Source organism: Mycteria americana, chromosome 5, assembly GCF_035582795.1.
Source record: "Mycteria americana isolate JAX WOST 10 ecotype Jacksonville Zoo and Gardens chromosome 5, USCA_MyAme_1.0, whole genome shotgun sequence".
NCBI lineage: Eukaryota > Metazoa > Chordata > Aves > Ciconiiformes > Ciconiidae > Mycteria > Mycteria americana.
In genome coordinates, this window is record NC_134369.1 from 34907530 (window position 1) to 34929501 (window position 21972).

General features: G+C 41.9%; 2 protein-coding genes across 2 annotated transcripts; both read left to right on the forward strand.

Annotated features, from left to right (window-relative positions):
- The first annotated feature begins 202 nt into the window (after positions 1-202).
- MED6 (mediator complex subunit 6) lies at positions 203-11619 on the forward strand. The gene is made up of 8 exons (XM_075502902.1): positions 203-358; positions 4341-4500; positions 5585-5676; positions 8279-8361; positions 9040-9148; positions 9618-9733; positions 10509-10536; positions 11114-11619. Exons 1-8 carry the CDS (start codon positions 337-339, stop codon positions 11242-11244), a joined length of 741 nt encoding a protein of 246 aa, XP_075359017.1. The 5' UTR covers positions 203-336; the 3' UTR covers positions 11245-11619.
- Positions 11620-17989: 6370 nt separating this feature from the next.
- Positions 17990-20477, forward strand: LOC142409739 (disintegrin and metalloproteinase domain-containing protein 21-like). Its single transcript, XM_075501503.1, is given in 2 exon segments — positions 17990-20131; positions 20133-20477. Coding segments are annotated over 2 exon segments (2226 nt in total). The 3' UTR covers positions 20217-20477.
- The last annotated feature ends 1495 nt before the right edge of the window (positions 20478-21972 follow it).

Genomic DNA, 21972 nt, shown 5'->3' on the forward strand with positions numbered 1-21972 from the left:
GCCATGCCATCCCATGCCATGCCGTCCCATGCCATCCCATGCCATGCCGTGCCATCCCATGCCATCCCATGCCATCCCATGCCATGCCATGCCATGCCATCTCGTCCCGTCCCGTCCCGTCCCACCGCAGGGCAGGGCTGGCCGAGGCCCCGCCTTCACCCGGCTGGCCCCGCCCCGCCGCCGGAGACCCCGCCCCCGCCCCGCCCCTCCTGCCGCCCCGCCGGGCGTGGCGCCGCTCTCGGCTCCCGTCTCTGTTGCCGGCGCCGCTCTACCCCGCTTCCTGTTCTCGCCGCCTCCCCGCTGTCAGGGCGCCGGGCGGAAGTGCGCGGCGCGGCCATGGCGGCTGTGGATATCCGAGGTAAGGCCGGGGCGTCTGTGGGCGCTCGGGGCTCCCCGCTAGCGGCCCTGGCGGGCGGGGCGCGCTTCCCGCCGCTCCGGGCCCTGGGGGGGCCGCCTGCGTGTCGAGCTGTGGCCCCTGCCCGCCGCCCTGGGCTGAGCTCCGCCGGCGGGCGCGGAGCGTCTGGGCGCCGCGGGGAGCGCGAAGGGGTGAGCTCCTTCCGTGGGGAAGGAAGGGCCGCCCGGGGCAGCTGCGGCTGAAGGAGGAGGTTGGTGTAATGGCCACCGTCCTGGCTGGCTGGAGGTTGCTGCGCTGATAGTAGTCGCTCCAAGGAGCGTCCAAGTTACTGGACGGTGAGGTGCGGCCAAAGGTGCGAGGGTGAAATGGAGCTGCTTCCTTTATTAGTGCTCTGTAGGGGTAATGGAGCTCCTAAGTTTGTTTGTCTGTCTTTGAAAACTCTGCACAAGAGAGTTTAGTAGCGTTGCTAATGCATCTATGTCGTGAGAAGGAGCTGGGAGGAAAACCTGACCAAAAAGCAGTTTTCTTGGACATAGGCAGGCTAGGAGGGCGTGTTTAGGGCCACCTGGGAAAAACGGCCTCCCTTCTGGTACACTTCTACCTCTTCAGGTGGAATAAGGAGGTCCTGGGGTGAGACCATAACATAAGGGAACAGCTGAAAAAGAGAGTTCTGTCTCTGAAGTGTGGAGGACAGTGGGAGACACTGGCATGTGTGGGGCTTGCAGGAGACCAAGGCAGTGAGTTGGGCTGGTAACTGAGCAGCGGTTTGGGTGGATGTGATGAGGCAGGCCAGGTGTTAGAAAAGCCAGAAAAAAAGCTGAAGTAACTGAGAACAAGAAAGGTTTGGGTGAGAATTCAGAGAGAGAATGTTTTGAAGAAGAAGGGATGATATTTGAATGAAGTATTAAAGGAGGTTTACATTGTAAGCAAAATACAGGTTAAGTTACTGTGAAGAGTTTGAACTTTGAGGGAGGAAGAGGAGGTTGATAGGGCATGAGAAAGGAAACTATTTTTCTCCATAAGAGTGTCTGAAGGGAATCACACCAAAAGCCTGTGTGGTGGAGTCTCAGGGAATGACCAAAAGCACTTATTTAGGGAAAGCTCGTGAGGGGTTAATTTTGATAATGCCACAGAAATTTTCTTTTTTCTTTTTTTTTTTTTTTGTTTTCCCAAATTCTTACTTAATGGTGTCTGCAGTCTTGTTTGCTTTTCTGACAGCCTTGTTTCAGATTTTCTGACAGCCTTGTTTCAGACAAACTCCTTTCAGGAAGGAGTTAGGTGAACAGTTAATGGCAGGAGTGCTGTATTAAGTTATTAGCTGGTGTGAGAACCTTCTGTCTTAATCCAGATCATTTAAGTTCTCTCAAAGTCTTGTATCTAATATGGTTCAATATATTAAGTTGAGTTTGAAGCATACTTCTATTTGTAAGCTATCAAACTATTTTATTGTTCCCCACAGTTTGTCAAAGCCTAGTGTTGGGCTGTCAGGCCAGGTACAGCACATTGTGTGAATTGCTCTCCTCTTATTTTTTGCCATGGCTTGCTGGCTTGTCTCCCAAATTGTTCTGACATTCGTGGCAGAATGGCAGTATTGTCACAAGCCCTTTACTTTTGCATTTGTGATGCAAATTCCACAAAAAATGCTTTGAACAAGATTTCCTGTTTTTGAAAGGAACAGGGAAGCAGGAACACCATCCTTTCTTTCTCATACCCAAAATAAACAGAAGTAGTCCCTTCTTAGTGGGAATAACAGGCATGTCAGGTTCATGGTTGGTTTTGTTGTTCCCCCCTTTTTTTCCAAGAATAGTTTAAGAGAACAATCTTGCTAGTTGTGAACGCAGTTATAAATATTGGCACTAAGCAGCTATGGATAATTGAGTCTTAGAGCCCAACTTTATATTCTGTTTTACGACACGTTTATCAGTCTATATACAGCATTATAGCTCTATATATATATAAAGAGGAATGTCAGGCAAGCTTCATGAGAAAGGTAGTTATTGTTAATCGTACAAGCAAGAAAAGTTTGTATTTGAAATGTAATATGAGAATTTATTACAGCAAGAATGCAAGCACTTAAGATTTTGGGTTTGTTGGAAAGGAAAGGTTGTCTTTTGGTTTTGAAGGGCATTTTAAGATAATCAGTGCTACCACAACTTAAGTGCCTAATAATGGATCTTAGTGCAGTGTTTCTGAGATATTTTTTTTTTATAGTGAGGAGAGAGAGACTAGTGTATGTGAAATAACATGAATGCCTCTAGACTTTTGGTTTTTTCCCCTGTTCTATGAAAGAGTTAGGCTGGCAATTCTGAGATTAACGAGGCAAAATGATTTATGCATGACTATTTATGCTGCATTTTTCCTGGTTTGCTGCACAGCTAGTGTTACTTTATTAACTGTTTCTCAGATAAGTTGCTAATAGTATATGAGCTGACATTTTTGGAACTGATCCAGTCATCCTTGAGCGTGGAGAGTTCTCGCAGAAGTAAAATATTCACAGTGGAATGATAAGTGGGAGTTCTGGGTATGTATATAATGCATGAACATAAGGGAATGGTTCCTGTGAGAAGGGAATTTCAGTTCTTCATTCAGTCTTCAATGACTTCTCATCACTTATGTTTTTTAATTCTAAACAATGCATGCCTTTGTTTCCTGCTTTCTCGTGTCTTGGGAATTCTATTTGCTGCTGCTGCAGTTTAAAATGAATGAATTTCAGGGTGCTTTTCAAGGTGCCTCATGGGTCTTCAACATTAGCAGATTTGTTGACTGTGGAACCAATTGTTGACACTGGTTTCTTTGGTCTGCTTGAGGAACATCGTTTTGCTGCAGTGTGATAATAAGACCAGGGATTTGAATTCAAATGTCCCCCAAATCTGTAGGAACTTATCTGGCATATAATGATTTGCAGGTTATATATTTCATTTAAAAAGCTTGCTATTTTATGTAATCGTTAATACTCTGTAGTTTGATTTCTGTAACATCCACTTGAGTTATGGAATAAGGAATTTGCTGCAGGCATTTTGGCAGATTAGTTGTAGAGTGAGGAATAGAATCTGTTGTTCAAGACTACTGGGAAACATCTGCCCAAAGATAGCATCTTTGTGTCTGCCATTTTGGATTTTTTTGTTTATTACAGATTTCACCCACATAAAAAATAATAATCTTTGAAACACAACAGTATCAGCTGCTATGATATCATACAGATGCGTATTTTCATAACAATATCTTAGAAATGTTAACAATGCCACTATTTTGTTTCACTCAGTAGTTTACTCAATGGCTTTAGCAAAAGATGACTCTTGGTTAATTAATAGATCTCTGCAGTGTTTTACCTATTTTCAGTATCATAGTTTACAGCTTGGAAACTATTTTTGTAAGAAATAAAATGTTTTAAACATGACCAGGCTCAGATTTAGTGTGGGGTGTGTAACTTACCTCTGCCCCTTGCCCCGTAACTGATCCTAACTTAGTTTCATAAATTCAACTTACTTACCAGAGACCTAGCTTTCAAAAGGAACCATCCTTTGGATTGTCTTTCTACTCAGCTAATGCTGTGGTTCATAAAATAAACTGTATGTAATACTACTGAGTAGATGTAGTATGATAATATTAGATACAGTATCAGAGCTAATTAACTCCCACCAACACAGCACACACACATGTGCACACAGACCCTGCTCACATTCTTGAGACATAAAGGTATACCAGCAGCTAGTGGTCAAGGAAAGAAAAGTGCAATAATAAAAAAAGACTGTATTTCTGTTGTGTACCTACAACAGAACTGCAGAAGGTTAGAACTGCAGAAGGTTAAAGGATGTAAATTATTATTTGAACTCTGTGAAATGCATTTTTAATTAGAACTGGTTTGTGTGAGGCTGTGTTCCACCTCCTTACCCTGCTATAGTCGTTAACTGGTGGTAATTTACTCTTGGAGGTATTTGTAGTGTTTCTGGCTACTTTGGTACTCAGTGTAGATTTCTCTTCTCAGATAATCTCTTGGGAATTTCCTGGGTTGACAGCTCCTGGATCCCAATATTAAACAATGGGAGTGTGTTGGACTATTTCTCGGAGCGAAGTAACCCGTTCTATGACCGAACATGTAACAATGAAGTTGTCAAAATGCAGCGGATGACCTTGGACCATTTGAAGTAAGTTTTAATTTGGAACTGCTTCCTGTGCAGTGTCCTTTGTCCCTCCATCCAGAGGCTTTGATGGTTGAATGGAAGCATGCTGGAAACCTCCTTCTGTTCTGTGCTTTTTAGTCCCACCACTTGCCAGGGAGCCCAGCTTTTTTCGTATTTGGATGTCTTCTACTTCCTCTTATACCATTTCAAGGAGGTGTTAAGCATGACGGATTCTATGTATATCCTGAGATTCCAGTAAATCACCTTTTAGATATTTCTCTGAATTAGAAAAGCTGTCTTCTCTCATCTTCCCAGCTCAACAGAACCCGAGTAATGGTAACGTAGTTAAATGTTTTTCTATGGTGAATAGGGTTTATGTTAGGGGATACTTAGTTTAGTCATATACTTATGACATATACTATATGTATATACATATACAGATACTTAGTTGTAAATAGTTTGTGTTTCCATATCCCCCTGGCTGCGTGCTGTAATTAGTACATAATTCCTCCAAAGAGCTGGCTTTTTAGTATGGATAATAAAAGTAGTGAGTGTTGTAAATAAACTGATCACAGATGGTTGTGTAATGAGATTGCAGCATGCACAAGTTAACTTTCTTTGCAGTTCCCCATCTGCTACACTGAGCACAAGCGAGGTATTTGAGAACTATTTAAAGAGACTCCACAGTATGATAGGGAGTGTGCAAGCTGAGCTGAAAGTTCATTGGTAAAGTCACTTGTGCTCAGATGTGGTTGTGGAGGGGCTTTCACATCAGACACACAGATGGTCACATCATGCACTGGTCCTTCGTTTCTGTGTTTAAATGACATCTCTGTGATGATGGATTGTGTTAGCTTTCTTGCTATTTATTTGTTTGCTAACATGTTCTACTTATGTTGTGTCAGGTTGTTGTAACTCTCTTTGTATATGCAGCTAGGTTTTGATAGGTAGCTTGGGAAATCCTATGCCTTTATTTACTGCACATTATATAGAAGAGCTTCCGAAGCATCAGAACTTCATCCCTTTACCGCTGGGCCATTTGGTAGCTCTTCACAGCCTACAGATTTTACTTTGAGGAAGATATTTATTCTGGTTGCTTCTTTTTCAGCCAGATGGTTGGAGTGGAGTACATCCTTCTTCATGCTCAAGAGCCCATTCTCTTCATTATCCGGAAGCAGCAAAGGCAATCTCCAACACAAGGTAAGGTCACTCAGTTCTTGTCACTGTTGAGAAGGCCTATCAGTTAGTTGCTTTTATCTGTTCCTAATTTGTGTTTAAGCACTTCTGGTTCCCCTTTTCTGTCTTTATCTTAAATCTAAATAAAAGGGTATGAGGCTTTGTGGTGGGGTGGAGATATTTAGTCTAGCAGAGTGACCTCTAGTGTGCTAATAGCAGGGATTGCCATCTTGTGGTGAAATGTGAAGAGTGCAATGAGAAAGTACTGCCCTGTGGTATATTTTGCCTTGGGAGATAGATAGTAGCATTCATGCAATGTTGTATTTATCTGTTAGGCTATGCAAGAATTTTCATTTTAATTATTTGAATATAAGGCTAACGATATCCTTGCTTGGGGCTGATGAGCTTAGTTTAATTTGAGCTAATCATCTGAAGTGGCTAGTATGTGATCTAGTTATTTATTTAGCCAAACCATGATTTCGATTAGTTAGGGAGAGGGATCATTCATGCTTCTGTTTGTGTCATGTCACTCCCTTATTTTGCACTATTTCTACCTTGAACTGTGGATTGGTTATGCTGCTGAGTAGGATCTTGTCAGTAGAAGATGACGACCCATGTGAAAAATGACCATGAGATACTGCAAATGCTCGTTGTTTTCGTTATTCCTCTGAGAACTGAGTGTTTTGGAATCTTGAAGGAATCTTGTTACAACAGCACCACTCCTTCTTACAGTGTCACTGATGGCCTTTCCAAGTTTTAAATGAAATACCTTACCTTTTTTTTTTCCATTTGCATGCAACTGGCTTCATTATTCCTTTCTAACTTTAAATTTGTTTGTGCATGTGTGATTAATTAAAAAAGTAACTACATTTCAGTAGTTATTGGACTGTCTTCTGCGTTTACTGCGTGTATATGTAAAATCTGGTTATTTCAGAGTAAGCTTTACAGAAAAAAAAGGCAGGGCTAATGCTGGTTATTTCTTAACTTTTTTTTTTTAAGTTACTTAGGCTCTGCATATGCATTTTGGTCTTGTGTAGGACTTTGCCTTGTCTAGCAATGCTTGTTACTTGCTTGTATCAGGTAATGGCCTCTTTATATTGCAGCTTCATACTGAAAAAGAACATATATGATTCCTCCTTTTAATAGATTTTCAAGTTGTTTCTTTAATAAAGGTTTTGAATCTAGCTTTCAAAATGTGAGTATGGAAATACCATGCAGCCCTTAATTTCCTGTTTTGACACTTTTAAAATCAAGAGTAGAGTTGGGGCTTCCACAATATGTGTGTTCAGACTTTTGCTGTAATGCAAATGTGTGTTTGGTGGAACTTAACTGGGACTTGCTTGGTAACATTTTTCCCGTTGTGACTGTACAGTTTGTGCTAGATACCTTGCTTGAGTCACATAGTTCCCTAGCTCAGATGTTACCCATGTGTTTCATTTTGTCATGGTACAAATATTAGTGTATTTAAGACGTGAGAATATGGATGGAAAACTAAAATTTAATGAGTTCACAGCAAGTGTTTGAGTACTCAGGTAGAACTGGTGCAGGCTTGTCTTATGACTTCCATGTGTTTTTTTAAAAAAGTATATTTTTAAATTCTTTAAGCCAAGTTTTTGCCTATTTGAAGTGGTTTTGGAAAAATCTTTAGATCCAGTGATTAGGGAGAGTTACCTTCTAGGAAAGTAGGCTGCTCTGGTACAGAGCTGTGAGACAGTAAAGCTGCTGTTCTGTGTCTTGTTCCGCTTGTAAGGAAATGATGAGAACCCTTTTTCTTTTGAGGAGAAGTGGGTACTGGCTGTAATATGCACCCAGCTGTCTTGGTCTGTTAATTTAGGCAGGTATGCAAGCTTCATAAATGCAAGTACTGGATGAATTGGGTCCTGTCAGTAAAAAGGTTGAGACAGAATGTGTTAATACAGATGGAGGAACTGGAACAAATATCTGCACAGGTAAGATCCTTAGGAATGTGAAGCTGATAGCATCGCTATAGTTTCTCAACTGAAGAATGTTTGGCAGAGTATTATGGAGGCAATTGTGATGTTCCTCTGCACTGCAGCTCTAATGAACAAGAATTTTTGATGGGTCAGTAGAGGTTCCAAATCTGATTTAGCAAATGCCTTTGGAAGGTCATCTTTTTTTGGCAGAATGTTATTAATTTCGAAAGGCATACTCTGTGTGTGCTTAGCTGCCATTGGGTCTGGGAAATCTAGCTAAGGACTGTACAAGTTGAAGAAAGCTGAGGCCAGAAGAATGAGATCTTATGTTGTGGGTTTCTACTGGTAGCAAAGGCAAGTGGAACTATTTGTAGTGCAGTTCACTTGACTCCTCTTGTGTAGCTCAGAAAACCCCAACTCTTGTAAGGTCAATTATTTGTTTGCAGTAGGACAGGACTTAAAGCTGATGCTTTTCTATCTGTAAAGCAGACCTTGGTTTTTTTTCCCCTTATCAGTCTGTGGCTAGGATGTAAAGAAAGCACCTTGAAGGAAAAAGTTAAAAAGAGAAAATTTGGTGATGAGATGAATATTGCAATTTCTGCTGTTACTACTGAAATTCAGCAACAAATACACAGTCTTCAGCCAGAGCTTTAAATTGATCCTGCTTTTTTTTTTTTTTTTCCTCCTCACAGTTATTCCACTGGCTGACTACTATATTATTGCTGGAGTGATTTATCAGGCGCCTGACTTAGGGTCTGTCATTAACTCCAGAGTTGTAAGTGTTCTGTGCATTTGATATGTACCAATTTGTATCTGCTTCAATCCCTCCTTCACTGTTTTGAGGAAAGATCTTGTGTAGTATACAGTAACTTAAAACAAACCCCACTGGTTAATAAGGTGTGCATCCCACATGGAAATGAAAGATCCTGGGAGAGTGCAATATGGTAGGATACATTGTTTAAGGATGAAGGATCAGAATAACTAAAGCTACATAATTGGTGGAACAACATGAGGTTCGAATAATCAAAAGAAAAATGAAATGACAAATACATATGAAATAGTGATTAAATACATATTCAGTGAAGCTTGCTTTGGAATGTTAATGTAATATTTCTCTTTAAATGACACTTATGTTTTTAAGTTAATGTGGTATTTCTTTCTAAATTGGATACTCGGGTTTGTTTTGATTTCTTCTGTTCTAGTAAACTACTACTTTTGCAAGTTTTTCTCTGTCAGTTTAGAAAAGCACTTCAGAAAAGGTCTTGTAAGGTCTTGTTAAAGAAAAGGTCTTGTTAAAGAGGTTACGTTCTTGGTCCAAAACTAGATGTCCCAAGTTCCCTTCCCAGAACAAAAATGAATATAGAATACTAATTTTGAAATCAGGGACTTTAAAAATTTATACTGTATTTTCTCCTTAAATTCTGAACACTGCTGTATGTTCTTTTTCTGAAAGCTCACTGCAGTGCATGGAATTCAGTCTGCTTTTGAAGAAGCTATGTCCTACTGTCGCTATCACCCGTCCAAGGGCTACTGGTGGCATTTCAAAGATCAAGAAGAACGAGGTATGATTCCTAGTTGCTCTTGCATGCTTTGGGAGAGGGAAGGTAGTGTAGGGAAAAGCTTGAGGCAATGCACAGTGATGGTGTAGAGATGAGGTTAAGTGCCTTTCTCTCTGAAGGGTAAGTTAGTGCTCCCTATCAGGTGGAAGGAATCTTGCTCTTCTGTGCTGGTGGGGATGAACATTGGGGCATGGGTGGGAAATGAAAATGGTGAGCCATGTGTCAACAAAGTGGGCAACTTGTCAACCCACTGGAGACCAAAGTACATTTTCAGAAGCCAAACCAATTTGTCAGGAGGTAAGAATTGTCCTTAGTCTATCTTCCACAAGAAAAACCCCAAAAAACTGATGTCAAAGGGAAAATGTAGGTGAAGTTGAGAGGAGAGGCAAATACCAACTTGTCATACAACAAAGAGCTGCTGAGAGAACAGAACTTTTAATACAGCTTTCTCTTACATTTCTGTGACTTGCAGAAAAAGCTAAACCAAAAGCCAAGAAGAAAGAAGAACCAAGTTCTATTTTCCAAAGGCAACGGGTAGATGCTTTGCTTTTAGACCTAAGACAAAAGTTTCCACCCAGATTTGTTCAGGTATAACACTTATAAGCCATCGTATTACTGTAACTTACTTGGAACTTAATGCAGTCATAAGTACTTGAACAGCTGAAACTGAATGGGAATTTTGTGTGCTTTCTGCAATGGTAACATGGATTAGATAATAAATTTGAAATGGAAGGCTCTGATTGGAGTGTAGGATTCCCCTTTGTAATTGCACGAGTCATTAAGACCTTGGCAAAACTTATGAGGGCAAATTTTATTACACAAATTCCTTATCTAATTACAGAGGGTCTGTTCTTGTCAGCTATCAGATTTTGCTGCTGCTTCCAGTTTCCTGCTTTGTGAGCTCAATCAAGCCACCACAGCTATTTTGTTTAGTTACTCCATTGTTCTGGAGGCTTATTAATTAGTGTGGAAAGTCTTGGCATTCTGTGAAGTTGTTGTGATTACCTCTGATTGTCTCTAGTAGCCATTTGTTGCACCAGGTCTGCTTGGGAGCAAAGGAAGTGATGTTTAGAGCATCTCACAAAACTGTTTACTCCTCAGACGTGGGAAAGAGTGGCTAACTGCCTGTATTTTTTTGCTTTAGTGCTTTTCAGTTGTCAGAGGAAAATCTGGATGTTATAAAATGTGAATTGGATTTTGTTTAAAGTGTATTTAGTGATCCCTTCTACCCTCAACTCTTACATATAAGGGTGCATTGCTTGGTTTATATTCCTAAGCGAATAGCAGGAAGGGTTAAGAATTACGACTTTGGTTTCACTGATGTGTGTTTGTTTGTTTTTTTTTTTTTCTTCTTCCCCCACAGCAAAAGCCTGGAGAAAAGCCTATCCCAGGTAAAACCAATATTCTCACAAGACTTAAAAAATAGGCTCTATATAGCAGTGTCTTCTAGTTACCATATAAGCTCCTTACTGCTGCTGCTGAGGTGCTTAGGAATTCTGGCGTTGCCTAATTGTGCAAAGTGTTAGGTAAGAGTTCTCTGACAGCCAGAATGAGGTTGAAAAAATGTGTATTCTACTCCTGCCCCTTCTGTCTGTAAAACTGTATTGCCTGAAGGTCCAAGTGCAGGAAATGGTCTTTGAAAGCAGGAGGAGGGTAAAAGGGTGAATGAGGGAACAGTTTGGTCAGTCCAGCATCTTAGTGATTTTGCATGGTGCTACAAGCTCAAGAAAGCATATGAAGGCTTTGAGTTGATTGTAAGCAACCTCAAAACAGGAAAATCATGAACTGTATTTCTTCGATCTGTTCCACTTTTTTACCCATATAGGTATGAATTTAGTCCTTGGTTATTCTTATACCTTTGAAATTAATTTTGCCCCTTTGACGTCAACAATATTTTCTAAGTACTCTGAACAGTATGTTAGGAATAAAAATTGGAGGTTTAACTTTCTTTTGCTGTTACTTCTTAAGTGGATCAAATCAAGAAGGAACCAGAACCAGCCCCTGAAGCTGTCAAGCCAGAGGAAAAAGAGACTGTAAAGAATGCTCAGCAGAGTGCTGGCACTAAAGGACCACCTGAAAAACGGATGAGACTCCAGTGAAGGGAGAAGTTGTTACACATCTGGATTAGTCAGTACCTGGAAAACACGAGATGCCTGCTCCCCTTTCTTTGTATCTAAGCTCTTCAACTGAGACTGATAATTCAGGGACTGAAGTCCCTGTAACAGCTTTTTCTGTAGAAACCTGTTGCGCAAATGTTAATGTCAGGATGTGAGCTGCCTCAAAGAAGGTGTTTTCAGTCTTCATCTTCTGAGAGTGGTTTTTACATGGACATATTTTGCAGCCTCCTGAAATCTTTACAAACTCTTGCATCCCTTGTGTCTTGGTTTCCTATGTAAAAAGAAAAACTTTTATATATATATTAAAAAAAAAAAACCCTCTGAATTCTTGGCAAATAAAATTCCTGGCTGCTGGAATGCCTTCTTTAAAAGCTTACTTTGTTAGTAGCAAATATGCCATATGTGCTGGCAGCATTTTTTTCCTTGGATATCGGAATATATTGTGTGCTATTTTGAGGAAGAAAAGTTCAGCTAAAGATTTAGGCTGCCTGCTGTAAATTGCTGTGCCTTTAGTATGCTTGGGATACAGATAAAAGATTTGATAACTGGAGGCTGAAATCCATGTAATTAGATGTCAAACTGCTCTCAGTCTCTAAATGTTCTTAGGCACCCATTTTACTTAATGGCTAAGCTGGTCTTTCGTTATAAAAGCTAGTGTTCTGTGAGAGAGATTTATGATGACATAAAACAGGCTGAAATGTCTTGCTGTTGCACACTCAGTGAAGCTGTTTATATTTCTCCTTTTTTCATTGTAACTCTAATATATCAATGACATCTCTTTCTCTGTGCTTCTAGCACTTTCTTGCTGCATCTGATCACCTTGATTAGTCAGCTGCCTTTTAGACCTAAGCAGGTAGGGCAGTGGAGGAGAAACACCACTGACAGCTATACACTTTGCTATTTAAGTATGTTGCTTACACAAACCTTCTTTTTTTTTTTTTTTTTGAAGAACAAGAAATTAGAAGTCATCCATTGCAAAGAAATTACTACTGGCTTGGATTTGTTTTTTCACTGAAGTAATGGAGCAATCCTTGAAATAGCTTGCTTGCTTTCTTTTCACAACTGTTACTGCTTTCTTGTAGTAAACTGTAGTAAGCAAGAAAAAGGTCTGTACATAGCAAACAAAATGTAGATGGGAAGGAAGACTAAGATATGCTTAGATAGCTGTGTCAAATTTGTTTTGAGGTTATAAGAGACTCTGTTTCAGTAACGAATAAACAGCTCTGGGTGGCTATTGAATGATGGAAAGACCCATGTAATTTTTGTCCTGTAATACAAAGCTGTAACATTAAAGATGTAGATAAGCCAATAGCTGTTTGCTGTTGATGCAGATACAGACCTAAAATTCATATATCAGTGTACTTAAGTGCGTTTTAGCTTTATTTCATATCATGTGGGTCAAGTTTGAAGAGCTATTTCTCCAGATGTTGGTAGAAGTAGATAATAAGCTAGTGTGAACTCTTAAATCAAGTGAAGATATAGAAGGCAGTTATTTTGGGATTCTCAAAACAAGACAGAGCTAATTATTTAGCATTGAATAATGACAAGGTAGTTTGCCTACACTTGGAACAAAAGGCTGTTGACTTTTTCTTTTATTAAAGAAATTCCTCTGAAAGCAAGGAGCTCAAGAAGCACCAAAGCCATCATCTCATCCACCCCCATGATGGAAAGGGGGATCTCCAGAAATGAGGCATGAGTGGTGAGGAACCTCAAGAGTCCTTGATGGATTTTTGGTGTTCAGAATAAAGTCCTTGGAAATGGCCATCAAAGGAGCTGAATTTCTCTGTAGTTATTAATGTTACTAAGAACCTGTATGTCATTTGGAAAAACTTGAGCAAGAAAGATGACTAGACTGCACTGCATGAATATCTAGGGTGGTTTTGTTGGGTTTTTTTTTTTTTGAGGGAGAAAAATTAACTACTCATAGACCAAGGAAAGATTTAACATTACTAGCAGAAGAAAGATATCTTGCTTATTGCTGAAGGCACCTACAGCTGTGGTCAAAAATGGATGCTAGAACACATAGTATGAGCAAAGTATTCTATTAGCCACTGTACTTCACCTGAAATAAAGTGTGTTGTACAGCTCAATGCCTGAAAAAGAATTCTCCTGAAGTAGAGAGGTTTGAAGAAGGGCAATAAAATGAGTAGGAGAAAGTTTCTCTTATGAAGCCACTGAGAGGACCAAGACTTTAGTTCCTTAGGAAAGAAAAGGCAAATGTTGAGTCTTTATAAAACAGAGTACTGTGAAGCAAGTGGGAAAGTAGAGAACTCTTGTTCTGTCTTGTAGTACAAGAAAAGAGGGACAAGTTAATGAAGCTGAACTGGAGTTACATTTAGACTGAATCGTTATGCTCCATGCTCAGAATTTGAGCTGATTCAGAGATGAGGGTGGAACTTGAAGGGACAGACTGTCCTCATGTCTGCATCTCTTAAGCCTTAAGCTCATCTCTTAAGAAAGCCTTTTTGCTTTCTGCAGAAATGTCTGGTATTGGCTGGTGTCAGAGGGCATTAAAAAGGATGGACTTCTGGTCTGATCCCATCTGAGTTAAAGTGCCAGCATCTAAGCTATTGAGAGGATAGAAGATGAATTCTATGCATGAAACAATGCATTTGAATGTGATAAGCCTCTTTCAGGAGAATGATCTTTTCCTGAGAGGATTATATTATAAAGCAGTAAGGGATGTTACCAATGACTGTGTCAGTTTCTTAGTAGCTGTCCTTCAGTGCTGAAGGTTTGCCTTATGAGGGACTGAAATATCTTCTGATCCTGTTACTTGCTGACAAGATATTCTAAAATAATTTTATCAGTTAAGTGAGCTTTGATATTAACTTAAGTGACATCATGTCAGATATTACTGTTAAACTCCGAGTAATTTACTATCAAAAAGCTGTTAAGCCGCTATCTTCTAGTCAGTAATGTTTTTCAGTGTATGAGAATCTAAGCCTTTTCTTGCTGGTGTTTATATGCAGTCTCTTGGTTTGGAGCCTGAGCGCCAAAGTCCTTCAAAGGACCTTCAGTATTTATAACGCTTATAGATGAAAGGGAAGTAAGCAAGCAGTTCCGAAATTTGCCCTGTGTGTCACTTTCTTTTGAGTAAAGGAGAGATTTGGTTGTACAGGAGAGCTATCTCTACTTTTGCTCTTAGATAATAACCATTCAGACTTCAAAAGGGCTTTTCTTGGCCTAAATCACAGGCTAGCAGGAGCTAAAAATGATCTAGAACTGTAATAGAAACATTCTCCTGAGAGCCTGAAAGTACACATAAATGTGTGTATACACATGAACAGATATGCATACATGTATATACATATGCGTATATGTACACATACATGCAAAAATCCAGTCAGGTTGTAGGAAGAAGGGCAGTCTAGCTACCTCAATTCACTGTGTAAAGCTAATGGTGTCTCAGATGCAGCAGAAATACTGTCTTTTTCAATGCTTCACTAAGTAAGGTCTGATCAGGCTGCATGTTATTCTCGCCCATTCCTCTTTGCCGTTCCACCCCCATACTTTGTATTTTGGTAACCTTTTCGTAGCAAAGCAAGTTAGATGCCGTTTGGGCAGGCAGTATGTGTTGTTTGCCAAACTTGGAGCAAGGTTAGAAGGGTATAGGCAATAGGAGGGACAAGGCAAAGGGGAGAGATTAGCTTTATTTTGAGACATGGAGGTTCTCTGTGAGAAAAATGGTGAAGATCTGTTATGCAAATAGGTCGTGGCTTCACTGAACCAACAGACGGCTTCTGAACAAAAGCTGATGTGATACACTCTTTTGATTTTTTTCAATGTTTTTTTCAATGGCAAAGCAAATGATGATAACTAGGCATTCAGTGTTCAAGATAGTTTTTCTTTTTTCTTGGAGAGGAAGGTGAATTTTTGATAAAGTATTGCTCTGGTGCTGTAATCATGCACAGAACAAACAAATGGTCACTTAGGTGACAAGTGTCCTTCTGTAGCCTAATGTGGATCACAGATGGATGGGTGGTGGGGAGAAATTTTCACAGTGGGATGAGTTATGATGTATTATTGATCTCTCAACAATCAGAAGGTTTCATTTCTTTCTGCCAGGAAAGTGGATTTCAACCTGTGGTCCACAAGGCTGCTGGGGGTCTGTGACCTGTTCCTAAAGACTCAACAGGAGGTAAGTGAGAAGAGTAAAACCTCTTGCTGGTAGGATTCAGTTCCTTGCATCTTCACCGGAAATTTTAGGGGACTACAAGATTGAAAAAAAATTTTGAAGAACACTGATGACTCATGAGAAAGCCAGTTACACCTGCCAATCAAATGTTTCTGCAGTTAAAGTAGCTATGGATTGCTGTGGTATTTTTTCCTTGCTCTACTGTAAGGTCAGTCATCTTCTCTTCCAACCTGTGCATTGTCATATAATGGGAATCTTTCCCTCCTTCTCCCTTTGATCTTTATCTGATCAGAGAACAGAAGTGCAAGGCTCTGGTAACCTGAACACAACAGCGTCATCCTTTTTTATGTAACCTCGATGCTGAAGGGCTTGCTTAGGTGCTCAACGCAGTGTCGCAAACTTATGTTGGCACTTCCCCCCAAGAATAATCTGCCATGAGTTCAACAATGGAACCAGAGTACTTTCTAGTCGTAACTGTATAGTTATGTTTATATTAAAAGAGAAAGAAAGTAGTAGGCAGCTTCTGGGAGGGAGGTAAGACATGTCTCTAGCAAGTTGGCAGAGTGATTTAGTAGGTCCTTTTCTATAACTTAAGGAGTGGTCACACAGCAAAGTATGTATTTAAAAATAGCGCTACAGACACTGCACACAAAGATTATGTAATAGGATTTTTCTATTATTGTGGTCTGAGTTATATTTATTTCAAAAGACATAATCTGACATAGTTCACAGCCCTGGAATGCAAAACTGATACTTGAAAAGTAGTGGACAATTATTCAACAACTAACTGCACATAAAAGACTTCACAGAAAATAGTTTCTATAATTTTTAAATTAAAACTAAGAACAAAATAAATCTAAGGCTAACACAGCTCACGAGTTTGTGCACTTTTAGGTAAAGAAGTAATAAATTTCAAGCAATATACAATTATGGATATCTAGAAAGATCTTTCTAGATGGGTATCTAGAAAGATCCTAATAGAAGCAGGCATCCTCCTGTTTTCATTCCTTTAATCTGAGGTACTGTATTACAAGGTATATGCTACTAATGCTGGCCACACTTGCAATGAATGAGCAAGGTGCCAGTTCACAGAATCTGAAGCCCCTTTGGACAACTGTTGGTAACCTCCACAGCTGTTGGTTAGGCCTGCCGTGTGCCCAGCTCATGGTACCGGCCCACTCAGGATTCTGGGGCGTGAGGCAGCAGAAGGAGGCTCTGAGCACTCTGACAGCTGCTCCTCTCACTGCTTAGCCTCCTGAAGGGCAGTGCCCGTCTCGGGCAGTTTGGAATGTTAAGTGTTGCTGCCCGTGCCAGGGTGATGGTCAGCACCCAGAAGTTGGTGCCAAAAGGCAGGATCCCTGAGATGGAGATGGGGTGGCTGGGAGGGTGCACCTCCTGCAGCTGAGAAAGATAAGGGTCACAGCAGGTTGGACTTCATCCCAGGCATGCTTTCAGTGCTGAAAATAAAGTTGTGAAGAGTTCCCAAAAGATAACAGCTGTGGCTATGTCAAATCCCAGCACTATGTGCCAAAAAACCAGTGTACATAGCTGTGCTGCACAGGACATCCTGTCTTACCACAATCCAGATCACTGTCTTATAGCTGTGTCTTGGTGGAGCTGTTCCCTAAAACAGGGGTGGCAGCCAAGTGGTAGCTGTACCTGTAAGCTCTCTCTTCCCAGTGCTCTGCAAGCACAAACCTTTAGAAAGGCCGTGATGTGGGAAAACGGCTGTTGCATCGCTGATGTCTAAGTAGGGCACGTTGCTGTAGGTATGTAGCAGCTGTGGCGTAGATAGGCTTTATGCTTTTATACTTGGTGCTATTAGTTTGCCCCTGTATTACTGAACATAGTGGAAGTGAATTCCTCCCTGGTTCTACCTTTTTTTTTTCCTTGGTGTGCGTGTGGATAGCTGTGGTAGCTACAGTAAGGCACATGCTAAGAAAGGGCACCAAGGAGTGCTGTGTCCTAGTAACCAGCTGGGAGACTAGTATTTCTGTACTTTTTCATTTCGGACCCTAAGCTTTTTCCAAGTATTCTTTTCAGCTGAAATAGCCTGTTCCTGATCTCCACTCACAAATTATCCTTTAATAAAAAAAGTGAACAAAGCAAAAGCCAGCCTTTGAACTATTAAAACAGATTTTCCCCCTTGTGGTCCAACCAAATGATCCCTTTGCTCAATACAAACATCCATGACAACTGTGAAACTGAGCTGGGGCCCCTCCTTGCTATGTCTGCTAAGAAGGAGAAACACCCATTAATTTGAAAATGAAGATCATAAAAAGCTGGGAACGTGCTTGTGGTAGGCTAATTTATTTGTTCCTCTCCACAAGAGCCTCCATACATGCTGAAAGAGCAGGGGATGGATGTCTCAAGGTGCCCTCACAGCCCTCCGAGAGGTACCCCCAGGCAGCGGGGTGCCACTTCCGCAGGGGGAAGGCAAAGGGGGCCGGGATGCCGCCGCTCCTCCCCAGCTGCGGCCCTTCCCGCCGAGCGGCAGTTGGAGGCCTCGGGGTGGTTCCCCCTGGGCAGGGCCCTTCCAGGCTCCATCCCCTCACAAAGCGGGGCATGGGGCGGCACCGGGCAGCGGCGATGGGGGCACTGCTGGGGCTGCTGGTGCTGCTGGGCCTGGCGGGGTGCCCTGCCGCCTCGGGGGACCTGTCCGGGGAGCTGCGCGTCACCGCCACGTGGGTGACGGTGCCACGGCAGTTGAGCCCCCGGGCCGACACCAACCCCCTGGCCGTCTCCTACTGGCTGCAGGTGGAGGGGCGGCCGCGGGTGCTGCGCCTGCGGCCCAGGCGGGGCCTGGTCTCCCACCCCTTCACCTTGGTCACCTACGGCAAGGGTGGGGCCCGCTGGGAGGAGCACCCCTTTGTGCAGGACAACTGCTTCTACCAGGGCGAGGTGCAAGGGAGCCCCGGCTCCCTGGTGGCCCTCGGCGCCTGCGGCAGGGGCCTCCGCGGCATGCTCTGGGTGGAGGGTGGCACCTACGAGATTGAGCCCATCCCCGACGATCCGGCCTTCCGGCACATCCTCTACCGCATGGAGGAGGCCAACGGCCCTGCAGGCCCCACCTGCGGGCTGACCCCAGAGGAGCTGCAGCACCAAAAGGCTTTGCTGCCCTGGTTCAGGGCCCCCCGGGCCGAGAAGGAGGAGGAGATGCTGAAGGACTGGTGGACGCACGTCAGGTATGTGAAGATCGTAGTGGTCGTGGACAATGTGCGGTTTGTGAAGTCAGGCAGGAACGAATCCGAAGTCTTGAGGCAAGTCATAGAAATCATCAACATTGGGGACTCTCTGTATGAACAGCTTTCTGTTCGGCTGTTTCTTGTGGGATTGGAGATCTGGACCAAAAGCAACCTTATAAACATTACTAACTCTGTCAACAAGGCACTTGACGACTTTAACAAATGGCGGAAGTCAGACCTGTCTCCACGGATGCGCCATGATACCGCTCACTTATTTGCATTTCAGAGCTTTGGAAGGAGCCTGGGACTGGCGTTTCTAGGGTCCATGTGTGATAACCAGTGGTCATCAGCAGTTGATTCCTTCACTGATAGGAAGCTGTCCTCATTTATTACCACATTTGTCCACGAGCTGGGCCATACTCTTGGGATGCGCCATGATGAACGGGGCTGTAAATGCAGACGAAAGAAATGCATTATGTATGAAAGCGATGTCGACACTGACGCGTTCAGTGACTGCAGTTACAAAGACTACTTTGACCTGCTTGGGCGTGGTGCCAACTGCATTCGTCAACCACCAGCACCCGGCACTTTCTACACCATGAAGCGTGAATACTGTGGAAATAAGATAGTAGAAAGTGGAGAGCAATGTGACTGTGGTTCAGAATCAAACTGCAGAAAGGATCCTTGTTGTCACCCGAACTGTACGTTTAGTGCAGGTTCAGTCTGTGCTTCTGGAAAATGCTGTGCGAGCTGTCAGATCCTTCCAGCAGGAAAGCTCTGCAGAGCAAGTACGAGCGACTGTGACCTGCCAGAGTATTGCAATGGGACTTCCTCTCAGTGCCCGCCAGATGTGTACATACAAGATGGAACCCCTTGCAAAGATGGTGCTTATTGCTATCGAGGAAACTGTTCTTCCCACAGTAAACAGTGCCAGCATCTCTTTGGCAAACGAGCCAGGGCCGCTCCTTTAGATTGCTTCAAAGCAGTGAATACTCGAGGTGACCGGTTCGGGAATTGTGGTATTCGTAACAATATCCATTTTACAAAATGCAGTATTGAGAATATCTTATGTGGTAGGATCCAGTGTGAAAACATAGACAAATTGCCTTTCTTGCAGAACCACGTAACGCTAGTCCAAACCCCTGTTGGAGATAAAAAGTGTTGGGGTCTCGACTACCATGTAGGGATGCCAATAGCTGACGTGGGGGCTGTGGAAGATGGCACGCCATGTGGTAGTGATATGCTTTGTATCAACAGGACATGTACCAGCATAACACTGCTAAACTACGACTGTAACGTGACGAAGTGTCATGACAGAGGAGTGTGTAACAATCATAAGAACTGTCACTGCAGGTATGGCTGGGCTCCTCCGTATTGTGAATGGGAAGGATTTGGAGGTAGTGTTGACAGTGGACCCCCTCCAGCCAGGGAGATTTTTTGGAGAGCAAAACCCAGAGTAACAATACTTAGTCTTTTTCTTTGTATCCTTGGAGTAACCCATACCATATGTTATAAATGGGGGATACTGGGATGGCTTAGGAGGAAGAAAGCCCAATTCCACAGAAGAAGATAGCAGTTGTTTCAAATACTGGAAACGCCAGCAGTTCCTAAAGGAGAACACCTGCTGGTGAGTCAAAATCCACAACAAAGCACTTGCGGAAGACCAACAAGCAGTAACTTTGGATGCTCCTGGGGAAATCTCCCTTGAGCAGAGCCAGCTGATAACTCATCAAAATAATTCAACACATTCTGAATAGTTCTAATCTCATGTGATATCATTAAATGCAGAGTAAATGTTATCTTTGTTTATTTTAAGTTAATAAATGCAGGCAGTAAGGCATTCTGTTCTTTTTTCTTTGCACCTTGAGCTCTTAACTGAAGTAGTTAGCTAAACTGTAGGTATAGCTTTTATGCTTCATATCAACAATTTACAAATGTGAACTTCTTAAAACAGGTGTAAATAAATTATTTGCTCCAATTTACTCCTTCATCTAATGTTTTCTCTAATTCAGGGAGAGAGATGTTTGTGAACATCTTGCTTCTGTCATTCATTAATAACCAAAGAGAAAAAAATTGCTCTTGCAGCCTCCATTTAATTCACATCTGTGACACACAAGCAGGCAAGAAACAGGTATTGCAGTGAGATTGCAGGTATCTCATAAGCCCTTCCAGCTGTTTCCAGGGAGTAGCCCTTCAGGAGGGACGTAGATCACAGGGAACAGAGTCTTCATCTTGTGAGACAGTAGAGAAGTATTATCCAGATCACGCCAGTAAGCATTATATTTCTGAACCATCAGATATACGTCAAGAGTGTAGTGACACCAAACCTGATATTTCACAAGAACAAATTGTCTTTCTTTTCTGGAAACTTTCCAATGCCTTGACTGCTGGGTTCTTCTGAGAAGTGCTATGTATTTTATTGTCACTAAGAGGAGCTGTCTGTGAGGCTGCACAAGTTAACTAGATTTCTAAAACACTTGGAACTGTAATCTCCCCCAACCTCTTGGACTGCAAGTCTCCCACAACCACAATTCCTGCAATATTTGGTAGATGTTTTATCTAACTGTCTCGGGGGGGAAGTTCTCTTGGTTTACTATGTGATTGCTTTGTAAGCTATTACTGAATGTATCCTTGCAGCTCTATGGAATGCCATGCAGAAACATTGTATTTTTCATTTTTTAACAGGAGATAAAATGTGTCTAACTTATGGAAAAAGCACAAGGAAAATACCATTTTCCTCCTGGAAATACCATTCAATAAATTTTATTTTTATTACTTCTATAATAGCAGTGACTAGATCAGCACAAAGAGGAGTCTGTAGTCCAGATTTACAGTGAAAACTTTATTTTAAAGGACTGGTGTTTCTGGATTAAGGGCTATAATGCACTTGTCTGCTACCAAAATAATTATTTGTATTTGGAAAGTAAAGACCACATTTTTAGCAAACATTCTGTAAAGGCAGGATAAGTACCCCAACACTTGCAACATTTGGGAAGAAAGATGTTGGTGACTCTACAAATGATGACAGTAAACTCTTCCTGCCTCCCAAGTGTGACATTTATGTTTTTAGAATACACATTTTCCTGTACATTTTTTTTAAATGATTGTGTTCTGCATCCAAAAAGGGCAGGTTACATTATGATTGGATGCGAAATACAAAGGACGTGATTCACAGTTCTTCATGGTTTTTTGTCTAAAGCAAATGGGTCCTTAAATTGTTACCTATATTTGTCTGGGGAGATGAGGTAACCCATTGTTTGTTCAGTGGTCTACACTTGTTATCTTGATAGAACATGGATGGTTTTGATTAGATGAAGAAGACTTAATCCTGCATTTATGACAAAAGACAAGATAACTGCCCCTTGACTAACAGCCCAAATTTATTCC